At 33.9% G+C, this 20326-nt stretch overlaps 1 protein-coding gene across 5 annotated transcripts in view; it reads left to right on the top strand.

Annotated features, from left to right (window-relative positions):
* The window catches only part of SHOC2 (SHOC2 leucine rich repeat scaffold protein), a 104678-nt gene that overhangs the window by 47612 nt on the left and 36740 nt on the right, over positions 1–20326 (top strand). For 4 of the 5 annotated variants that reach the window (XM_059051960.2, XM_059051962.2, XM_067024684.1 and 1 more), the window contains one exon: positions 10102–11032. In XM_059051960.2, the coding sequence (XP_058907943.1) occupies positions 10330–11032 (703 nt within the window). In that variant the 5' untranslated portion in view covers positions 10102–10329. Of the gene's footprint in view, positions 1–166; positions 310–10101; positions 11033–20326 lie in introns of all 5 variants that reach the window. The other variant, XM_067024683.1, reaches the window with a different exon arrangement.

Below are 20326 nucleotides of genomic sequence, written 5' to 3'. Positions count from 1 at the left end.
TTTGAAATTAAGTTTAAATATCTGATTTTCATTCTTTTAATATAGGTTATTAGTCTTAGTTTGTAAACTATAAATAAGTTTTGAATTTATTCATACTCTCAGGGATAGTCTCTCCATTTGACTTAGTCATTTAGCTCATATTTATTCAGCCTCTACTATATTCCAGATACTGATACAGATGCTAACAGTATATCTGTGAAGAAGACAGACAAGGACTCTCTATCTTATGGAAGTCTTATGGAGTAAGACTTCTTTCAGGGGACCTCGGGGAAAGATAGAATTTTTTAACTAAGAAACACATTATCTGAGGTAATCTCATTGCTCTGTCTTCTGTGGTTTTTTGTTTCAACCAGTACTTAAGAGCAGATTCGTTCAGCATTGAGAAAGTTCTGCTGTCATTGAACTTACATGCCAGTTGGGGAGAGGAAAGAGTATAAAGACATATAAGAAACAACGAGTAAAATACTTTAATATAATTTGGAGGTCATTGTCATAATAATTGTAGGATATGACAAGAGTTATAAATAGTAGAAATAGGCTTATTAAGTATATGGGTAGCATGAAGCTTAGATTCAAATTACTAAATTGAGGGCTTTGTAGAGTCACCTGTGTAGTTTCATCTACTGTCCATATGTGCCTAATTGCCTGAAGTGGCTTCTGTGGGCTCAGCAGGTTTTTACAATCCATGACTTTGAAGACCACCCTGCTACACCAGGCTAGACCTGGTCTGTTCACATAGAGAGGCAAGGGTCTGGAGAGAGCGAGCAGAAGCATGCAAGGCCTCTTGCCATCTAAATTGGTACAAAATTGTTTTTGTCACATTCTATATAGGCTAATGAAAGTTAAAAAGGCCAGCTCAGGGGGCTTCCCTGGTGGCGCAGTGGTTGAGAATCCACCTGCCGATGCACGGGACACGGGTTCGTGCCCCGGTCCGGGAAGATCCCACATGCCGCGGAGCGGCTGGGCCCGTGAGCCATGGCCGCTGAGCCTGCGCGTCCGGAGCCTGTGCTCCGCAATGGGAGAGGCCACAACAGTGAGAGGCCCGCGTATTGCCAAAAAAAAAAAAAAAAAAAAAAAAGGCCAGCTCAGGTTGAAGGCATGGAGAAGCAGGTTCTAGCACCTAAGTTTTGCCTCAGGCCTTATTTTCTGTGAAACTCAGACTACGAGATTGTCTTATCACGCTACAGTTTTGTTTTGTTTTGTTTTTCTTCAGCCAATGTCCTTGAATATGCTTAAATTTTTTTTGGTATAAGTACTATTAAGCTAGGATTAATAAAAATAAAAAAATACAACATTGTAAATCAACTATACTCCAATAAAAAGATTTTTTAAATTACATATAGTCCCATTACCTCCACAGTAAAACAGTCCATTATTTTCCAATTTTCTTTTCTAATGCTTTTCCATATACATAAAACATTTTGCAGTAATTCCTCCTTGACTGCTTATCATAATATATTCTGCATTTTTTTCTTTTTTAACCTAACCCCAACATGATAGTCATTACCACTACTGAATTATCTTCAAAAATTTTCCTAATGGCACAATACTCCAAATTTTGAGGAATCTGACAGATTATTTTCATTTTTGTTCTATTAATTGACTCTTTGTGGTTTTACTATTAATGATACTCATAAAAACTTATATATAAAGATTTTCTGACCTCTGCTTTTACAACATGTAGCATGATTGAGTAAAAGATCACAAGAACTTGATATGAACAGTCACTTAGTATAAAATGCAAAATATAGTCACAATAATCAGATTGTTATCTTGATAATTTTGTGCAATTTATATAAAAGAGATGAATTGTTTGATTTGTTCACTCAAAAAATATGTGTCATATGCCAGGCAGGCATCATTGTAGTCTTCTTAAATACAAATATGAATAAAATATGGAATTGACCTAAAAAAAACCAAAAACAAAAACACCCTGTTTCTTCAGATACAACTGCTTGCAACTTGTGGCCTGTGGTACTTTTGCTAGTTATATATCTTTGTGTTTCATCAAGGGCTCCTTGTCCTAAAGTTTCCCTCACTGCACTCCCACTTAAATTTTTTCTTTTTGCTTATAGTCCAGTCGGTTGAAATATGTACTTTCCCAAATCAAGTGATATCTATGAATGTGTATATTTTTAAATCTTATACTGAACAAGATTGAGAGAATCTTTTCCCAGCCAATTTGAATTGCTTATTCACTTATTTTAAAAAATTTTGATTTTCAAAATACGTTTTTTCAAATATGCTTTTTAAACTTTCACTTATTTAAGAAAAGGCAGTATACTTTTTTGCAATCTACATATGATAGATTTGTATCATCCACTGTATTTTATTTTTTACATTTTTCTTTTAAAATAATTTTAGACTCATAGAATTTATAAAATTATTAGTCCAGAGAGTTTTTCTGTACCCTTTTCTTATTTTTCACCAATGATAACATCTTACATAACTGTAGTACAATTATCAAAACCAGGAAGTTGACATTGGCACAATGCTGTTAATGAAACTACAGCTCTTGTTTGAGATTTCACCAGTTTTTCCATGCAGTCTTTTTTTGGGGGGTGGTGGTTCATAGTCCTATGAAATTTGATCACATGTGTAGATTCTTACAACCACCAATAACCACCACCACAAAGTACAGAACTATTTCATCACTTCAAAGAAGCTCCCACATGCTACTCCTTTATAGTCACACTCTCACCCTAGTCCTAAACCAGGATAACCACTGATTTGTTCCCATCACTGTACTTTTGTCACTTAAGAATATTATGTGAACAGAATCATGTAGTATGTAACCTTTTGATACTTTGTCACTAATCCCTAATGCCCCTGAGATTCACCCAAGACTTTGTGTGCAAGGATAGTTTGTTCCTTTTTATTGTTGAATAGTATTCCATTGTATGGATGTATCACAGTTTATCAGTTCACCCAGTAAAAGACATTTGGGTTGTTTTCAGTTTGGAGATATTACAAATAAAGCTGCTGTGAACATTTGCATACAGACTTTTGTGTGAACATAAGTTTTTATTTCCCTAGGAAAAATATGTAGGGGTGCAGTTGTTGGGTTGTGTGCTACAAGTGTATGTTTAACTATGAGAAACTGCCAAATTGTTTTCCATAGTGGCTCTACCATTTAACATTCTCTTCAGTTTCTCCACATTTTCATGAGCACTCGGTAACATCTGTATTTTAAAATTTAGCTCTTCTAATAGGTGTGTAGTTATATTTGCGTTTTTCTAATGGCTAATGATGTCCAGCATCTTTGCATGTGCTCATTTGTCATTTTTATCTTTGGTGGAGTGTCTCTACAAGTCTTTTGCCCATTTTCTAATTGGATTGATTGTTTTCTTACTGATTAAAGGTGTCCTTTATGTATTCTTAGTACATTTTCTCCCAGGCTGTAGCCTGTCTTTTCATCTTCTTAACTGAGTCATACACAGTGCAAAAGTTTTCAATTTTGATGAAGTCCAGTTTATCAATTTTTTTCCTTTAATGTTTGTGCTTTTGCTGTCTTATCTAATTAATTCCTTGCCTAACCATAGGTTATAAAGAGTTTTTCCTATGTTTTTTTCTAAAAGTTTTATAGTTTTTTTTTTCCACATTTAGATCTTTGATCCATTTTGAGTTAACTTTTTTATAAGGTATGAGATTTAGGTTAAAGGTGTTTTTCTTGCTTATAGAAGTCCAGTTATTCCAACAGCATTTGTTGAGAGGCTGTTATCCTCCATTGAGTTGGTTTTACATGTTTGTCAAAAATCAACTGGACGTTGCCAAATGCTGGTGAAAATGTGGAGCAACAATGCTGGTGGGATACAAAATGGTATAGCTACTTTGGAAGGCAGTTTGGTAGTTTCTTACAAGGTTAAACATACTTTTTTTTTTTTTTTTTTTTTTTGCGGTGCGTGGACCTCTCACTGATGTGGCCTCTCCCATTGCGGAGCACAGGCTCCGGACTCGCAGGCTCAGCGGCCATGGCCCACGGGCCCAGCCGCTCCACAGCACGTGGGATCCTCCCAGACCGGGGCATGAACCCGTGTCCCCTGCATCGGCAGGCGGACTCTGAACCACTGCACCACCAGGGAAGCCCTAAACATACTCTTATCATTACAACCCAGCAATCACTCTCCTTGGTATTTACCCAAATGAGTTGAAAGTTTATGTCTGAACAAAAACCTGCGCAAGAATGTTTATAACAGCTTTATTAATAATTTCCAAAACTTGGAAGCAACCAAGATGATCTCCAGTAGGTGAATAGATAAATTATGGGACATCCAGACAGTGGAATATTGTATAGCAGTAAAAAGTTATCCAGACCCAAAAAGAAATGGAGGAAACTTAAATGAAGGTCATTTTTTATTTCTTTCATCAGTGTTTTATAGTTTTAAGCATACATATTCCATATTATATATATACCTAAGTATTTAATTTTTTGGAGTGATTGCAAATGGTATTAATTTTGGTTTCCACTTGTTTGTTTCTAACAAAGAGAAATATGATTGATTTTTATGTGTTGACCTTGTTTCCTTTGACCATGCTAAACTCTCTTATTAGTTCTATGAGTTTTTGTCTTTTGTTTTTTTGTGTGGTACACGGGCCTCTCACTATTGTGGCCTCTCCCATTGCAGAGCACAGGCTCCGATGTGCAGGCTCAGTGACCATGGCTCACAGGCCCAGCTGCTCTGCGGGATGTGGGATATTCCCGGACTGGGGCACGAACTTGTATCCCCTGCATTGGCAGGCGGACTCTCAACCACTGTGCCACCAGGGAAGCCTGTTCTATGAGTTTTTTGAGAATCCCTGCAGTGTTCTACATAGATAATCATTTCATCTCCAAACAGGGACAGTTTTATTTCTTCCTTTGTAATCTGTATGCTGTTGCTTTTTCTTGCCTTATTGCACTGGTTAGGATTTTAAGTACTGTGTTCAATAGGAGTAGTAAAAGCTGTATTGATTTGTTTATATGTCATTGAAGATTTGTCATTGAAGATTTTTGTATCTCTCTCTGAGGGCTGTTGGCCTGTAGCTTGCTTTTTTTTTTTCCTTATTGTTGTTGTATTGCCTTTATCTGGTTTTGGTATCAGGATAATGCTGGCTTCATAAAATGAGTACTCCTGGAAGAGACTGTGTAGAATTGGTGTTATTTCTTTTTTAAATCTTCATTAGAATTCTCCAGTGAAATCATTTATGCTTAGCAATTTCCTTTTTGGAAAGTTTTAAACTATTAATTCAATTTCTTTAGCAATTATAGATAGGACTATTTCGATGATCTGTTTAATCTTGGGTGAGTTTTGGTAATTTGCAGTTATCAAGGATTTGGTCCACTTTATCTAACTTGTTGAATTTTAATCCAAAGAATTATTTTTAGTGTTCTCTTATTATTCTTTTAATGTCTGTAGAGTATTTAACTATATTCTCTGTTTCATTCCTGATATTGGTAATTTGTGTTCTCTCTTTTTTTTTCTTTGTCAGAGTTGCCAGATGTTTATCAATTCTGTTGATCTTTTTAAAGAACCAGCTTTTGGTTTTATTGATTTTTCTTTATTGCTTTTCAGTTTTCAATTTCATGGATTTCTGTTCTATATTGTATCTTCCTCTGCTTGCTTCATGTTCCTTTTTCCCTTCCTTTTCAGGTTTCTTGATGTGGGAACTTAGATTATTGATCTGCATTTTTTTCTTCTTTTCTAATGTAATCTAATATAATCATTCAGTAATATGTATTTCCCTTTAAGCACCACTTAAGCTACATCTCATAAGTTCTGATATAGTTTTATTTTTATTCAGCTCAATATATAGTTTAATTTTCCTTATTACTTTTTTTGACCCACAGATTATTTAGAAGTATGTTGTTTAATTTTCAGGTGTTAGGAGATTTTTGTTATCTTCCTGTTAGTGATTTCTTGTTTAATTCCATTATAGTAAGAGAACATACTTTGTATGATTTCAGTTCTTTTAAATTTAAGATTTTTTAATGATCTAAGATATAGTCTATCTTGGTGGATGTTGCATATGCCTTGAAAAGAGTATGTATTCTACTTTATCAACTGGAGTATTCTGCAAATGTCAAGTTAAATCCATTTGGTTTATGGTATTTGTTTGTTATCTTATATCCTTGCTAACTTTCTGTACTGTAGTTTGTCCGTTACTGAGAAGGGTTTTGAAATCCCCAGCTGTAATTGTGAATTTGTGGATTTTTCTTAGTTCTATCAGTTTTAACTATGTCTTTTGAAGCTCTGTTCTTTGGTGCATACACAGTTAGGAAATGTTTTATCTTATTGGAGAAATGACCATTTTCTTTATGTAATCTAATCTCCCTCTTTGTCCCAGGTAGTTTTCTTTTCTCTGAATTTTATTTTGCTATTAATGTATCCACTCAAACTTTCCTTGATTCGCATTTGCATGGTATACCTTTTTCTATACTTTTAACCCTCCCCCTTTGTTATTAAATTTGAATTGAGTTTCTTGTAGATGGTATATAGTTGGGTCATGTTTTTAAAAACTCATTCTCACAAATTCTGTCTTTTAATTGGTGTGTTGAGAATGTTTACATTTAATGTAATTATTGCTACGTTTGGATTTAAATATGCCAGTTCGTAATTTTCTTTTTGTGCCCTCTGTTTTTCTTTTTTCTCTTTTCCTGTCTTACTCTGGGTTACTTGAACAAAGATTTCATTTTAATTTATCTGTAGTGTCTTTGAGTATACTTCTTTCTATATTTTTTCTTCTGATTGTTCTAGGAAATACAGCATACATTCTTAAGTTATCATAGTCTACTAGTATCAACATTTTACCACTTCAGATACAATGTAGTAATCTTAGCATCACTCAGGTCCTTTCACTCTCATTCCCTTGTCATATACTTATCTCAGTACCTCTATATACATTGACAACCACTTCAGAGATATATTCTTTGCTTTCAGCAGTCAAACATTACTTACAAAACTGAAGAGGAAAAGAATTGCCAGTTATATTAATCCGTATTATTGCTCTTTCCATAGATCTTTCTTCATTCCTGATGTTCTAATTTTCATTCTGTTTCCTTTATTGTCTGAAGGTCTTCCTTTGACAATTCTTTTAGAGCAGATCTGCTGGCATCAAATTCTTTGTTTTCCTTCATCTCAAAATGTCATTATATTTCCTTCATTACTGAAGAGTGCTTATGCTGAATGAAGAAGGCTTGGTTGACTTTTTTATTCAACACTTGAAAAATGTCACTTCCTTAGGCCTGTTTGATTTCTCATGAGAAATCCACTGTCATTCAAATAATTGTTCCCCTATACGTTTATGTTATTTTCTGGCTGCCTTAGTTTTCAGAAATTTGATTATCATATTCTGGGAATGAATTTCTCTGGGTTTTTCCTGTTTGAGATTTGCTCAGCTTTTTGTCTCTATAAGTCCACCTCCCCCGGCCCCCCAAATTTCAGAAGTTTCAGCCATTGTCTCTTTAAATAATTTTTCAGCCCCATATCCATTCATCTCTCCTTCTGGGATTCTGAAGAAACAAATATTAGACGTTTTGTTTCTGTCCCACAGCTTACTGAGGCTCTTTTGAGTTTTTAAAATTATTTTTTTCTGCTGTTCAGACTGGATCATTTCTACTGATCTTTCTTCAAATTCACTGAATTTTCAGTAATCTCCATTATCCTATTGAGCCCCTCCAGTGAGTTTTAAAGTTTTATTTATTATATTATTTGGCTCTAAAATTTTCATTTGATTCTCGATTTACCTTTTATTTCTTTGTTGAGACTTTATAGTTATTTGTATGTTTCCAGAGTATTTGTAGTTGTTGGAGCATTTTTTTTTTTTTGGTTTTGTTTTTTTTGAGAGCTGCTTTAGAATCCTTGTCAGATAATTCCAACATCTGTCATCTCATTGTTGGTGTCTGTTGATTTTGATTGTCTTTTCCCGTTTAAGTTGATATTTTCCTGGTTCTTTTTATTTTTAGTGGTATGCGGGCCTCTCACTATTGTGGCCTCTCCTGTTGCGGAGCATAGGCTTCGGATGCACAGACTCAGCGGCCATGGCTCACTGGCCCAGCTGCTCCCCGGCATGTGGGATCTTCCCGGACTGGGGCACGAACCCGTGTCCCCTGCGTTGGCAGGCAGACTCTCAACCACTGTGCCACCAGGGAAGCCCTTTCCTAGTTCTTGATATGATGAGTAATTTTGGATTACATCCTGGACATTTTGAGACTTATAAAATTTTGATTTCTTTTTAAGCCTTCTATTTAGCAGTCAACCTGTTTTGTTCTAGGATACATGCCCTAACCCATTTTTGTGGTTTTTAGTTCCAGTATAGTTTTCAGAGTCTTTTTAGGGGTATTCTGGTCTGCCCTGTTTGTATGCCACCCCAAGGTCAATATGAAAAATAGGTGATATTCCACACTACAGTACAGTTCTCAAAACATTTGTTGTTTTGATTCTGGTTGGTTTCATGCTGAGCTTCTAGGGAGTGTGCCTGGGAATATACAGATTGAAAGAATCCATTTCTCCAGCTCCCTCCTCTCCATAATTTTCTCCTTCCCCTTCTAGTTGTGAAGGAGTGGTATGCTGTCTCTTTGCTAACATTTGCTTAGTGCATGGCAGGGGATAATCCACAGGATTCTTCCTCATACTACAGTTTTTGCACCAGTGGGGAGGGAGAGGGCTACCACTTCTTGGCTGACATTTACTAAGTACAAGGTGGGGATGGTCAACAGGGCTCTCCTCCATAGTTTCCATGACTGCAGTGCTGATGCCAAGGGGGATGTGTACTGCTTCTCTTCAAGTTAGTGCAGAGCTGGGTGGTTGGCAGAGTTTTACTCTACAGTCTTTGTGGCCTCAGTGCCAGTTGGGAGGGGTGGGACATGACTTCTTATGTGGTGTTCAAGTGGAATAAGGAGGGTATAGTCAAAAGGGTTCCATCCTGCAGTGCTCTTCTCTTCATAGTCCTTTGACTAGGGACAGAGTTTTCTTGGACCTTGTTTTAGTCCATGCTTATTGGTGTTTTTGGGTTATGGGCTTCTCTACTGCCCAGGCCAGGATATATAGGAAATAAAAACAAAGCAAAACAAAAAACCCCTAGAGTACTCACGACCAGGTCATCTGCAATCCAAGGTTCCTAACCAGTCTGCCTTCTTTTCTCTACCTTTCAGAATATTCTGCTAGTTGCTTCATGCATTTTGTCAGGGTTTTAAGTTGTAATTAATGTGAGGAACAAGGTAGAGTGGGCTTATTCCATCTTGTATGGAATCAGAAGTCTTGTTTATTGTAATTCAAGATTCAATATTGTAAAGCTTTCACATCTGCATTTAAGGTAAGGCTAAGGAATATATTTAGTATATATGGTCTATTGATGTGTTTATTTAAGTAAATAATTATTAAATGTGATAATCATCATTATAGTCTTATACCAAGAATAGATCTTATTAGGCTAGTGCTGTCTCACTTTCATCTCCCCTCATCTTTTCATTCTTTGTGGATCATTTTGGTCAGTCATGTTACCAGTGAACCTTTCTACTTCTAAGAACCCTTAATCGTTCTCACTATCAACTAAAAAAGCTACTTTTACAGTTCCTAGAATCTGGTAATTAGCTGCAGATAGAGCAGTTTTACCGTAGTGGTTAAGAATATAGGCAATGTACCACCTACATTGGAATCTTAGCTCTGCTACTTTTCCAGGATCACAAAGCTAGTTACTAAAAATATTTCTCTGCCTCAGTTGTCCCTGTGTGTAAAATAGGGATAAGAATTTATCTGATAAAACGGTTATAATGTTTGTAAATTCTGTACAATAGTGCTTGTACATAGAAAGCATTCAGACATTAGCTGCTGTTGTGATTTCTCCCACTTTTTAGCTCTTAAAAACATTTGCACTTTGGTGACTTGTATGCCTATCTTACCTCTTCCTGTTAGATTGTAAATTCCTTAAAGATAGAGCCCGCCTTGTTAATTTTTATAATTCTTCAATGGATTTTGCAAAGTAGAAGGTGTTCAATAAATATTTACTGTATCAAATCATAGGAAAATAGCAAAATTGTCAGTGAGATTGTTTTTCAGAGCCCATTTATTTAATATAAATTTATAACCTAAAGTAATATAATACTCTTTCTGTATTATATTTCAGGAATTCTAATGAATCATTGATTGACCAGCACCATTTTACCAGTTGGAATGAGTTATCAGAAATGGGCATAGTGCTTTTAGATCCAACATGTAACAGATGGCGATTACTTCTTCAAGCCAACACCTTTTTTGATTGTGTAGGATTTTTGTCTCTTCATCTTTGAATTCCAGTTTCTGTTGTTTGCAAATAAAAGGAGTTCATGTAGTTTTTGCCCAAGCTTGAGTCACCATGAGTAGTAGTTTAGGAAAAGAAAAAGACTCTAAAGAGAAAGATCCCAAAGCACCATCAGCCAAGGAAAGAGAAAAGGAGGCAAAAGCCTCTGGAGGTTTTGGGAAAGAGAGCAAAGAAAAAGAACCTAAGACCAAAGGGAAAGATGCCAAAGATGGAAAGAAGGACTCCAGTGCTGCCCAACCAGGGGTGGCTTTTTCAGTTGATAATACAATAAAACGGCCAAATCCAGCACCTGGGACTAGAAAGAAATCTAGCAATGCAGAGGTGATTAAAGAGCTCAACAAATGCCGGGAAGAGAACTCAATGCGTTTGGACTTATCCAAGAGGTCTATACACATATTGCCATCATCAATCAAAGAGTTGACTCAATTAACAGAACTTTATTTATATAGCAACAAATTACAGTCCCTCCCAGCAGAAGTGGGCTGTCTAGTAAATCTCATGACACTTGCTCTAAGTGAAAATTCACTTACCAGTTTGCCTGACTCTCTTGATAACTTGAAGAAGCTGCGGATGCTTGATTTACGGCATAATAAACTGAGAGAAATTCCTTCAGTGGTGTATAGGCTGGATTCTCTTACCACTCTTTACCTTCGCTTTAATCGAATAACTACTGTGGAAAAAGACATCAAAAACCTGTCAAAACTCAGCATGCTTAGCATTCGAGAGAACAAAATCAAACAACTACCTGCTGAAATTGGTAAGAGGCCTTGGGTTACTATTATTGTTTGTAGTATTCGTTATGCTCAATAATTTTGTCCCGTGCTTTTCCATATCTGAAAATATCTGATACTTGCCTACAAAACAGCTGGTTTCTGAGTTCTGTCTTCATTATGGTTTACTTTAATCAGTTTTAGCGATATTAATAGTACATGGTTTGAGATTATTTTATAGATGTAGATAATTAGTTAAAATGTAGATGTAATTGGGCCTTTTTCACACAAATCTAATCTGCTTTCATTTTCATTGGAAAAAAGTAGATTTGAAGCAGAAAAAAAAATTTTGCCTAATTTTTAAATTGTTACCACCTATTTTAAAAGTATTTACAAGATATGATTATATAAGATGCTTTAAGGCTGCATTTTCCCATTCTCTGACATTTTCTTTTTTACCTGAAAAAATGTTTGTTTAAATTCATATTACTTTTCTACCTAATTTACCACAAAATATTGGCATATCAGAGCCTTGTGAAGAAGCAGGGTTGTAAGAAAGTTGAAAAAAAAATTTCATTTTGAAAGTACTTACATGTTCATTAAAAACAACCTAAGGGGGCTTCCCTGGTAGCGCAGTGGTTGAGAATCTGCCTGCTAATGCAGGGGACACGGGTTCGAGCCCTGGTCTGGGAGGATCCCACATGCCGCGGAGCAACTAGGCCCGTGAGCCACAGAGCCACAACTACTGAGCCTGCGCGTCTGGAGCCTGTGCTCCGCAACAAGAGAGGCCGCGATAGTGAGAGGCCTGCACACCACGATGAAGAGTGGCCCCCGCTTGCCACAACTAGAGAAAGCCCTTGCACAGAAACGAAGACCCAACACAGCAAAAATAAATAAATTAATTAATAAACTCCTACCCCCCACATCTTCTTTAAAAAAAAAAAAAAGTAAGGATTCAGAAAAGTAGAAAAGTCAGCGATAGTTAATGCCAACACTGTTAGTATTTTGGTAGATTTCATTCTTGTTTTTATATGTAAAGCTAAATTGTACTGAAAAAGGGACTGTTTTTAAAAGAATAGATAGTAGAATAAAAATAGGAAATACATGTGTGTAAATAAGTCAGTAAAAAGAAGTTAGTTGTTTTGATATTTTTAATTTAAAAAAAGATTTCAGCAACTTTTGGAATGTACTAAACCGTTGACTTACCAATTTTGAGAAATTGATAAAAGGTATTATCTTTGTGGGCCCTTTTTCTGAGAGTTTGAAAAATTGACATAAAAATTGATTATACAGCTTTTAAAGGGAAGTTTCCCTTTTTTGTGTGAAAGACAAATTTATTCTGAATAAAACAGGTTAAATATATTGTTTGAGCATTGGTCTTATAGTGGGTGATGAAGGACACTTTGTTTTTAGGCTGTGCAGCTATGTAGAGGTATAATATTCTCTGGGTGTTATAAAAATTTTATTTAGCTTTGAGAAAGATGCAGTTTAAATTTTAGGTATGGTGTTCTATTATGTTTAGATCTAACCAAACAATTTAATTTTGGTTTAATGTTTTAGAAAGTCCACAGTCGATTTTCTCAAGCAATGTACTTGTATTTATAAAGTGTGACACACTTATGAGATACTAAAATATCCCTAGGAATTCGAATGGATATGTTCCTTTCCATGTCTTCAGATAACAATGTGGTTGTTGAATGACATTTGATTTTTGTACCAAATTCAGTCAAAATTTGACCTGTTTGTATGGCTCATTGTAGAATAGAATTGTAAGCTGTTCGGGAAAGAAATGCTGAATTTTTATGTAGAAATATAAAATGTTATTTCCGGTCTTTGTACTTATTGTTGTTTTGTGCATGTGTTATACTCCATTCTAAAACATTGGCTTTCATTCATATGAAAGTCTTTCTTTAAGGATTTTTTTTTTCTTTAGAAGATGTTATCAAATTACCTGGGAATTAAGAACATGCTTTTCTTAAGCAGGAAATTATTTCATAGGACTTTAAATTTACTTCACTTTGTTCTTGAGCAGATGGTTACAACATTTTTACTAAAAATTGAATTTATTTTTAAAAATTGGCAAATTTTATTTAATTAAATGGTTGATTTTTGTGGCTGCCTAATCTTTGGAACTTTATTCCTAAATTTGTAATTTATAAAATAACCATTTGTTTTTTAATGAGCACCCTCCCACCATTAGTGACATTGAAGTTTTGTGTTCTTGTAATTTCTGTATTTCTATAAAAATAGTAACTTCATAAATGTCATTTATTTTATTCCGAGCAGGGCATCAGATAGAAAGTAAACTGCTTTAAAAAATAAAACAATATTTCTTATAAGGAGTTAAAATTTATAAGGTTTAACTTACATGCATGGATTTGGGACAAACATTGCAGACGTCTGCATTATCTGTTTCCATATAGGGAAAAAGAAAATATCTAGTAAAAATAACATAGTTGTAATAAGAGTAACTGTTGTTTGAGTACAATATGTCATATAACATACACTATTTTGTACACGTAACTTTACATCTAATATCTCATTAAATTCTTACAGTAATCCAGTGTAATAGGTATTTCACACCTCATTGTACTGAAAAAGGAACTGAAAATTTAGTGAGATTAGATAATTTACTGAAGATCATACAGCTAAGAAGATGGCAGAGTCAGAGTTTGAATCTAGATCTCACTGTACTGCTCCCACTAGTCTAGAAGAGTGGGTCTCATCCCATAGATTTTGATTTACTGGTCTGGCAGGTCCAGGGGATCTGTACTTTTAACAAGTAAATTGGATTATTCCAAGTGTAGCTGCAGTCGAAAGCTATTACAGTAGATGTTTTTTTTTTTTGAGAGGGGACAGTGTTAACAGCTTAATTGAGATATAATTCACATACCATACGATTAATGCATTCGAAGTATACAATTCAGTGGGTTTTAGTATGTTCACAGAGTTGTTCACTATCACAAACAATTATGGGAAATTTTCATCACCCCAGAAAGAAACTCTGTTCTGTTTGGCAGTCACCCCACCCCACCCATGTTTTCTCCCAACACCTTAGCCCTAGGCAAACACTAATGTACTTTATTTTTCTATAAATTTACCTATTCTGGACATTACATATAAATGGAATCATAAAATACATAGTCTTTGGTGGCTAGCTTCTCTCACTTAGCATAATGTTTTCAAAATTCATCCAGGTCATAGCATCTCTCAGTACTTCATTCCTTTTTATTGCTGAATGATATTCCACTGTATGATTATACCACATTTTATTTATCCACTCATCAGTTGTTGAACATTTGGGTTGTTTTCACTTTCTGGCTATTATGAATAAAATTACTATGAACATTTGTGTACAAGTTTTTGTGTAGACATTTGTTTTCATTTCTCTTCGGTGTATACCTAGAAGAAGACTTACTGAGTCATATGGTAACTCTATGTTTAATCTTTTGAGGAACTACTGGGCTATTTTCGTAAGTGGCTACACCATTTTACATTCCCATTAGCAGTGTATGAGGGTTCCAATTCCTCTGTATCATCAACGTTCTTGTGATTACCTGTCCTTTTTTATTATAGCCATTCCATGAGTGTGAAGTGGTATCTCATTATGTTTTTTATTTATAGTTTCCTGATTATTGATTTGTTTTTAATTCTTGAAGGCTATCTTTTATTATAAAGGAAAGACAGAAATAGTTATTTTCTGTGATGCAGATCTTGCTTTACTGCTTTTTTAATTACAAAAAACCCCCCAAAATCCTGAGCTCCTTTGAGAATGCTTACAAAGTAAGACTCATGCACCAAGATCAGATAAAATGGAATTTGACATTTTTAAAAGTTATACATGTTTAATGCAATTTGACTTACTGCTGAAACTCATAACAAGAGAATTTACAATTCAAAATACATGCTAATTATCATTTTGTTAAACTTTCATTCATACGTATTAGATCCACATTATTATAGATATATGTATTAGATTTATATTATGCATATTAAGTGCTTATTCTTCTCTGTTGTTTTTATGAGTATACCACTTTCAATCATGCCATCCAGTTTGTGTTCAACAGTATATTTGAGGAATGTGAGAAATCAGAAGTTTGTGAAACATAGCCTAGTATTTAGTTTAAATAATGTATTTGGAATTTAGCAGCTGTGCTATTGCCTTTATAGGGAAATTATATTAAAATCTGAATACCTGTTCAAGCATTAATAGCATCTTTATTAATGCCATGTGATTTGATACTAATGATGCATATTCACATGGGTGAATACTGGCAGAAAGCAGTAAAAGGATACCGAAAGACATACGAAGAGCCAGACATAATATATTAGAGAGCAGCCAAGAAACCTCTTCACTTGGTATTATTGATTTACTTTTTTCCTTTTATATGGTAAGTCATGGACAAATAAAGTAAATGTCCTATTTTTTTGTGTTAAATAGATAGATGGAAACCTTAGTCATTGCTTTTTTAGATCAGTATTTAATTCTTCCTGCCCATACCTCCTTTCACCATTTTTAATCTTGGAAGAGACTCTTCACTGAACACCAAGGCACTCAAGAAATCATGTTTTCAGAGGGAAAACAGTAAATAACCACTCCCTTACCCCATCCTTCCCTGCACCCCACCCACCCACTCGCAACTGGCCCGGTTTCTTTGAGTTTCATGTTAGAGATGTGCTTTTGTAAAGTTTTTTGGGTGGGCCTGAATAGATTAGATTGAGGGTCATCAGGTTGTCAGTTTGAATAATTAATCACTTTACTTCAGGATACTCTGATCAGTGAAGTTTTAAATGATTTTATTCTTCTAGAAAGAAAATGATTACTCTTTGAAACCAGAAATAAACTCCATCTTTGTCTCTTACTAATATTCCTACAATTTTTCCTTCATTGAATTAAAGGCTAGTTTAAGATTGCTTCTCTTTAAAGTTTCCTCCTATTTATTATTCTTTATAAAAACAGCTAAGTTAGAGGGAATCTTAAAAAAAATCTATTTGTCCTATATTGTATGTTCAATAAAATGCTACATCATTTATATTGTATACAGTTTTGTGTATTTGTCTTAGGAGAATGATGTGCTATTTTATGTATGCTTTTTGAGAACCCAGATCATTTTTACTCATTAAAAAAAACCACAGCATTCAGATATATGAGAAATTAGAAACAGCAAGTTTTTAACCCATATGACTCATTAACATTTATTGAAAACAATCAATTTTCTACTATATATACTATAGTGCTGCAGTTATATTTTATGTCAAGTAATATATAATATATAATGTGTATGTATGTATAATCAATATATATATAAATACTAAGAACAGAATCAGCAATTTTTTTTTAAGTTGAAGGACCTTAGAGATCTTATTTAATTCCCTATTATCTAATTTTCTATGAATTTTTGCAGGTAATGGTGGGTTTTCAGTAAATGTGGCTTGAATTGAATTTAGTGAAGCCAAATACTATTACCCAATTTTTAATATTAACCCAAATTGAAACCCTTAGTTCCTAAAGTTCTTGAAGTTCTCCTAGGACTGCCAGAGGTGCTGCAATTGCTTTCATGGTCCAGGTAACATTATTTAATGATCTCATTTGAGTGTTTTGTACAAGTGCTAATGAGTAACTTAGTTTGGCAGGAAAAAGAAATCAGGAAAGGGAGTTCATAGTTGTTAATAAATAACTTCTTTTCACTGGAAATCAGTAAGAAACCTTAGAGACCTAGAAATGAACTGTTAGCTTAGTTGATTGTTATCAAATTGTCAGGTGTTTCACTAAACAACAGAAACCTGGAAAAGTTACTCTTATTGCTAAAGGAGGAGGTAAGAGAACACAGAAAAAAACATCACTTCAACCATCTTAGAAGGATCTGATAGAACTAGAGGATACATTTGACTTCCCACACTGCTAAGGTATAGGGAGGAGGGCAATCATTGTACTCTAATGATAGCATGCTATCCATTCAAAGAGTATAGACGCTGTTGTCCATGTTGCTTAGTTACAGAAGCACTTGCTCAGAAGAACTACTAAAGTTTTCTTTGCAATGAAAGGGGGAATTAAGCCTTCAAGACAAATTTATGCAAATATAATAGTGTATATTCTGACCTAAGTCCCTAAATCTGTTCTAGCTTGTGTAATAAGTATTTCCAGCCCTTGTTAATTATGTAGTTTTACAAATGTATTTTAGTAAGATTTGATGTGATTTTTATAGAACTAAGGTCTGAATGTTTGAAAAGTAACCCTATAAGTTCAGAAACAAGAGTTATTTTAAAAATGTAAACGTCCTTAATGTGAGTCAAATGATAATATAGGGAAGGGCCACAACTTATGAAATAAACCTAAATTATTTATTTTACTAGTATTTGAGTGCCTGTTAATAGATACGTTTTAATAGGGCCCTTTTGTATGTTGCTAGGTTTAATTTACTAAAATTTAAAGATTTTTTGCATTTATATTCATCATGGATATTGATCTGTAATTTCTTCTTTTTCTTCTCTCTTTTTTTGTAATGGTTTGCTGTCAGGGCAACGCTGGCTTCATATTGTGGAATGAGCTGGAAAGTGTTCCTCTTTTATGTTCTGGAAGAATTTGTGAAGAATTAGTATTATGTCTTCAAATGTTTAGAAGGATTTATCAGTTTTGTAATCTGGGACTGGGGTTTGCTTGGTAGGAAGGTTTTAAATGACTAATTTAATTAGTAGGAAGTTATTTGGGTTTTCTGTTTCTTCTCAGTTGAACTTTGATAGTTTGAATCTGTCAAAGCATTTGTCTATTTTATTTGATCTGTTGAATTTTTTGGCATAAAGTTCATAATGGTTCTTTATTCTTCTTGTAAAGTTCATAATATATATATTATCACATCCCTCTTTCATTCATTCCTGATATTGGCTTTATTGGTCTTTTCAAAAAAATGCTTTTGGTTTTATTATTTTTAAAATTATCTTCTTTTTTTTTGTTTTCTACTCTTAATTATCTAGTTCCTTATTACTTTAGGTTTAATATGTTCTTTGTCTTCTGTCTTAAGTTGTTAGATTGATTTTGTATCTTTCTTCTTTGCATTATGTAAAGGCATTGATAGCTATAAACCTCCCTCCAAGTACTATTTTAGCAGCAGCACATAGATTTTGATATGTTGTATTTTCATTATTATTTAGTTCAAAGTATTTTCCAAACATCTCTTGTTATTCTCTAATCCATGGATTATTTAACAGTGCATTGTTCAATTTCCAAGTATTTCAGTGATGTTTTCATAATTTTTTTTTTTTCCTTTTTTTACTTTTTGGCCACACCATGAGGCTTGTGGGATCCTAGTTCCCTGACCAGGGATCGAACCTGCACCCTCAGCAAAGAAAGTGTGGAGTCCTAACCACTGGGACTGCCAGGGAATTCCCTATTTTTTGTTACTGATTTATAAAATACAGTCTGTCTTGGTAAATGTTCTATATGCAGTTGAAAAGAAGGTGCATTTTGCTGTTATTTTTGGAACAAGGTCAAATTGGTTGATGATGTTATTAATTTCTTATATACCCTTATCGATTTTCTGTCTACTTTTTTCTTCAATTAGTAAGAAATGAGTGTTGAAGTGCCCAACTATAGTAGTAGATTTGTCTTTCTCCCACTAGTGCTATTATTTTTGCTTCTTATATTTTGAAACTTCGTTATTAGTTGTATATACACTTAGGATTTCTTTTTTCTGATGAGGCAATTTGTATCATTATGAAGCATCTATCTGTCTTTATGCTAATAGTTCTGGTAGTATCTCTCTTTCTAAATTCTGATTTTATTTGATATTGATATAGCCATATCTTTTTCCATCTTTTTACTTTTTGTGTTTTTATATGTATTTAAAATTGTTTCTTGTAGACATCATATGGTTAGGTCTTTTGTTTTATCCTGACAGTTTTTGCCTTAATTGAAGGGTTTAGACCATTTACATTTAATATAGTTATCAATATGATTGGTTTAAATCTATCAGCTGACTGGCTATTTTCTATTTGTGCCATTTGTTACTTTTCCTTTTACCCCTCTTTTCATGCCTTCTTTTGGATTTTTTAAATAGATTCCACTTATCTCAACTGCTGCATATTAGTTATACATCTCTGATACCTTTTTAAAGTGTCTGCTCTAATATTTACAGTACATATCATAACTTAATACAGTCTGCATTTATATAATACCACTTTACATATATCCTAAGAACCTTACAATAGAACACTTCTGTTTCTCCTTTTTTTGTGCCATTATTGTCATATAATATATGACAATATATGTTATATATTATGTTATTCATATATTATAAATCCCATAATAACATACTGCCATTGTTTTTACTTTAAACTTTATCTTTTTAAGTTTTCCATTTTGGACAAATTTTAGAGTTAGAGAAAAGTTGCAAAACAAATACAGAGGGTTCCTTGGTGGATCTTCCCCAAAACAATTATTATTATATTCTACTGATGATTTTTTAAAATTTCCCTTGTTCCTTTTGCATTTATTAATTGAAATTATTCTATAAGGAAGAGCTGTCCTTTCTCTCCCATTTATTTATTTACTCAGTTATATCAGTCTGGACTAATTTATTCTGTGGGTTCCAATCCAGTATTATTTTTATCAAATTTAAAAAACAGCATTAAGACCACACAAGAAACTCTTCTTTCAATCACTATTCCCATCAAGGGGAACCTAGTATCTTGACTTCTACCAACATACACTAACACTAGTTTTTCTTGTTTTTTATAAGTGAAATTATTGTATATGTATGCTTTTGTGTTTGACTCCTTCCACTTCACATTATTCATCATATTGGTGTATGTAGTTAGAGAATGTTCCTTCTCATTACTGCATAATATTTCATAGTGTGACTATACCATGATTTTATTTATTCATTCTATTGGTTTTGGTTGGGCAATACCAAATACTGGTGCAAACTCTCATTCATTACTGTGGGAATGCAAAGTAGTACAGACACTTTGGAAGACAGTGGCAGTTTCTTACAAAGCTAAACATAGTCTCACCATACAGTCTATCACATGCTCCTATTTACTCAGATGAGTTGAAAACTTATGTCTATGCAAAAAACTGTACACAAAATGTTTTTAGCTGTTCTATTCATAATTGTTAAAAATTGGAAGTAACCAAGATGTCCTTCAATAAATGAGTGAATAGTAAACTAGTACACCCATACAATGGAATATTTGTTCAGTGGTAAAAAAGAAATGAACTATCAAGCTACAAAAAGACATGGAGGAACCTTAAATGCATATTGCTAAATGAAAGAAGTCAATCTGGAAAAGCTACATATTATATGATTCCAGCTATACAACATTCTGGAAAAGGCAAAAGTAAA

Source organism: Kogia breviceps, chromosome 2, assembly GCF_026419965.1.
Source record: "Kogia breviceps isolate mKogBre1 chromosome 2, mKogBre1 haplotype 1, whole genome shotgun sequence".
In the NCBI taxonomy this organism is placed as follows: domain Eukaryota; kingdom Metazoa; phylum Chordata; class Mammalia; order Artiodactyla; family Physeteridae; genus Kogia; species Kogia breviceps.
This window is presented reverse-complemented; position numbering and strand designations above follow the sequence as displayed.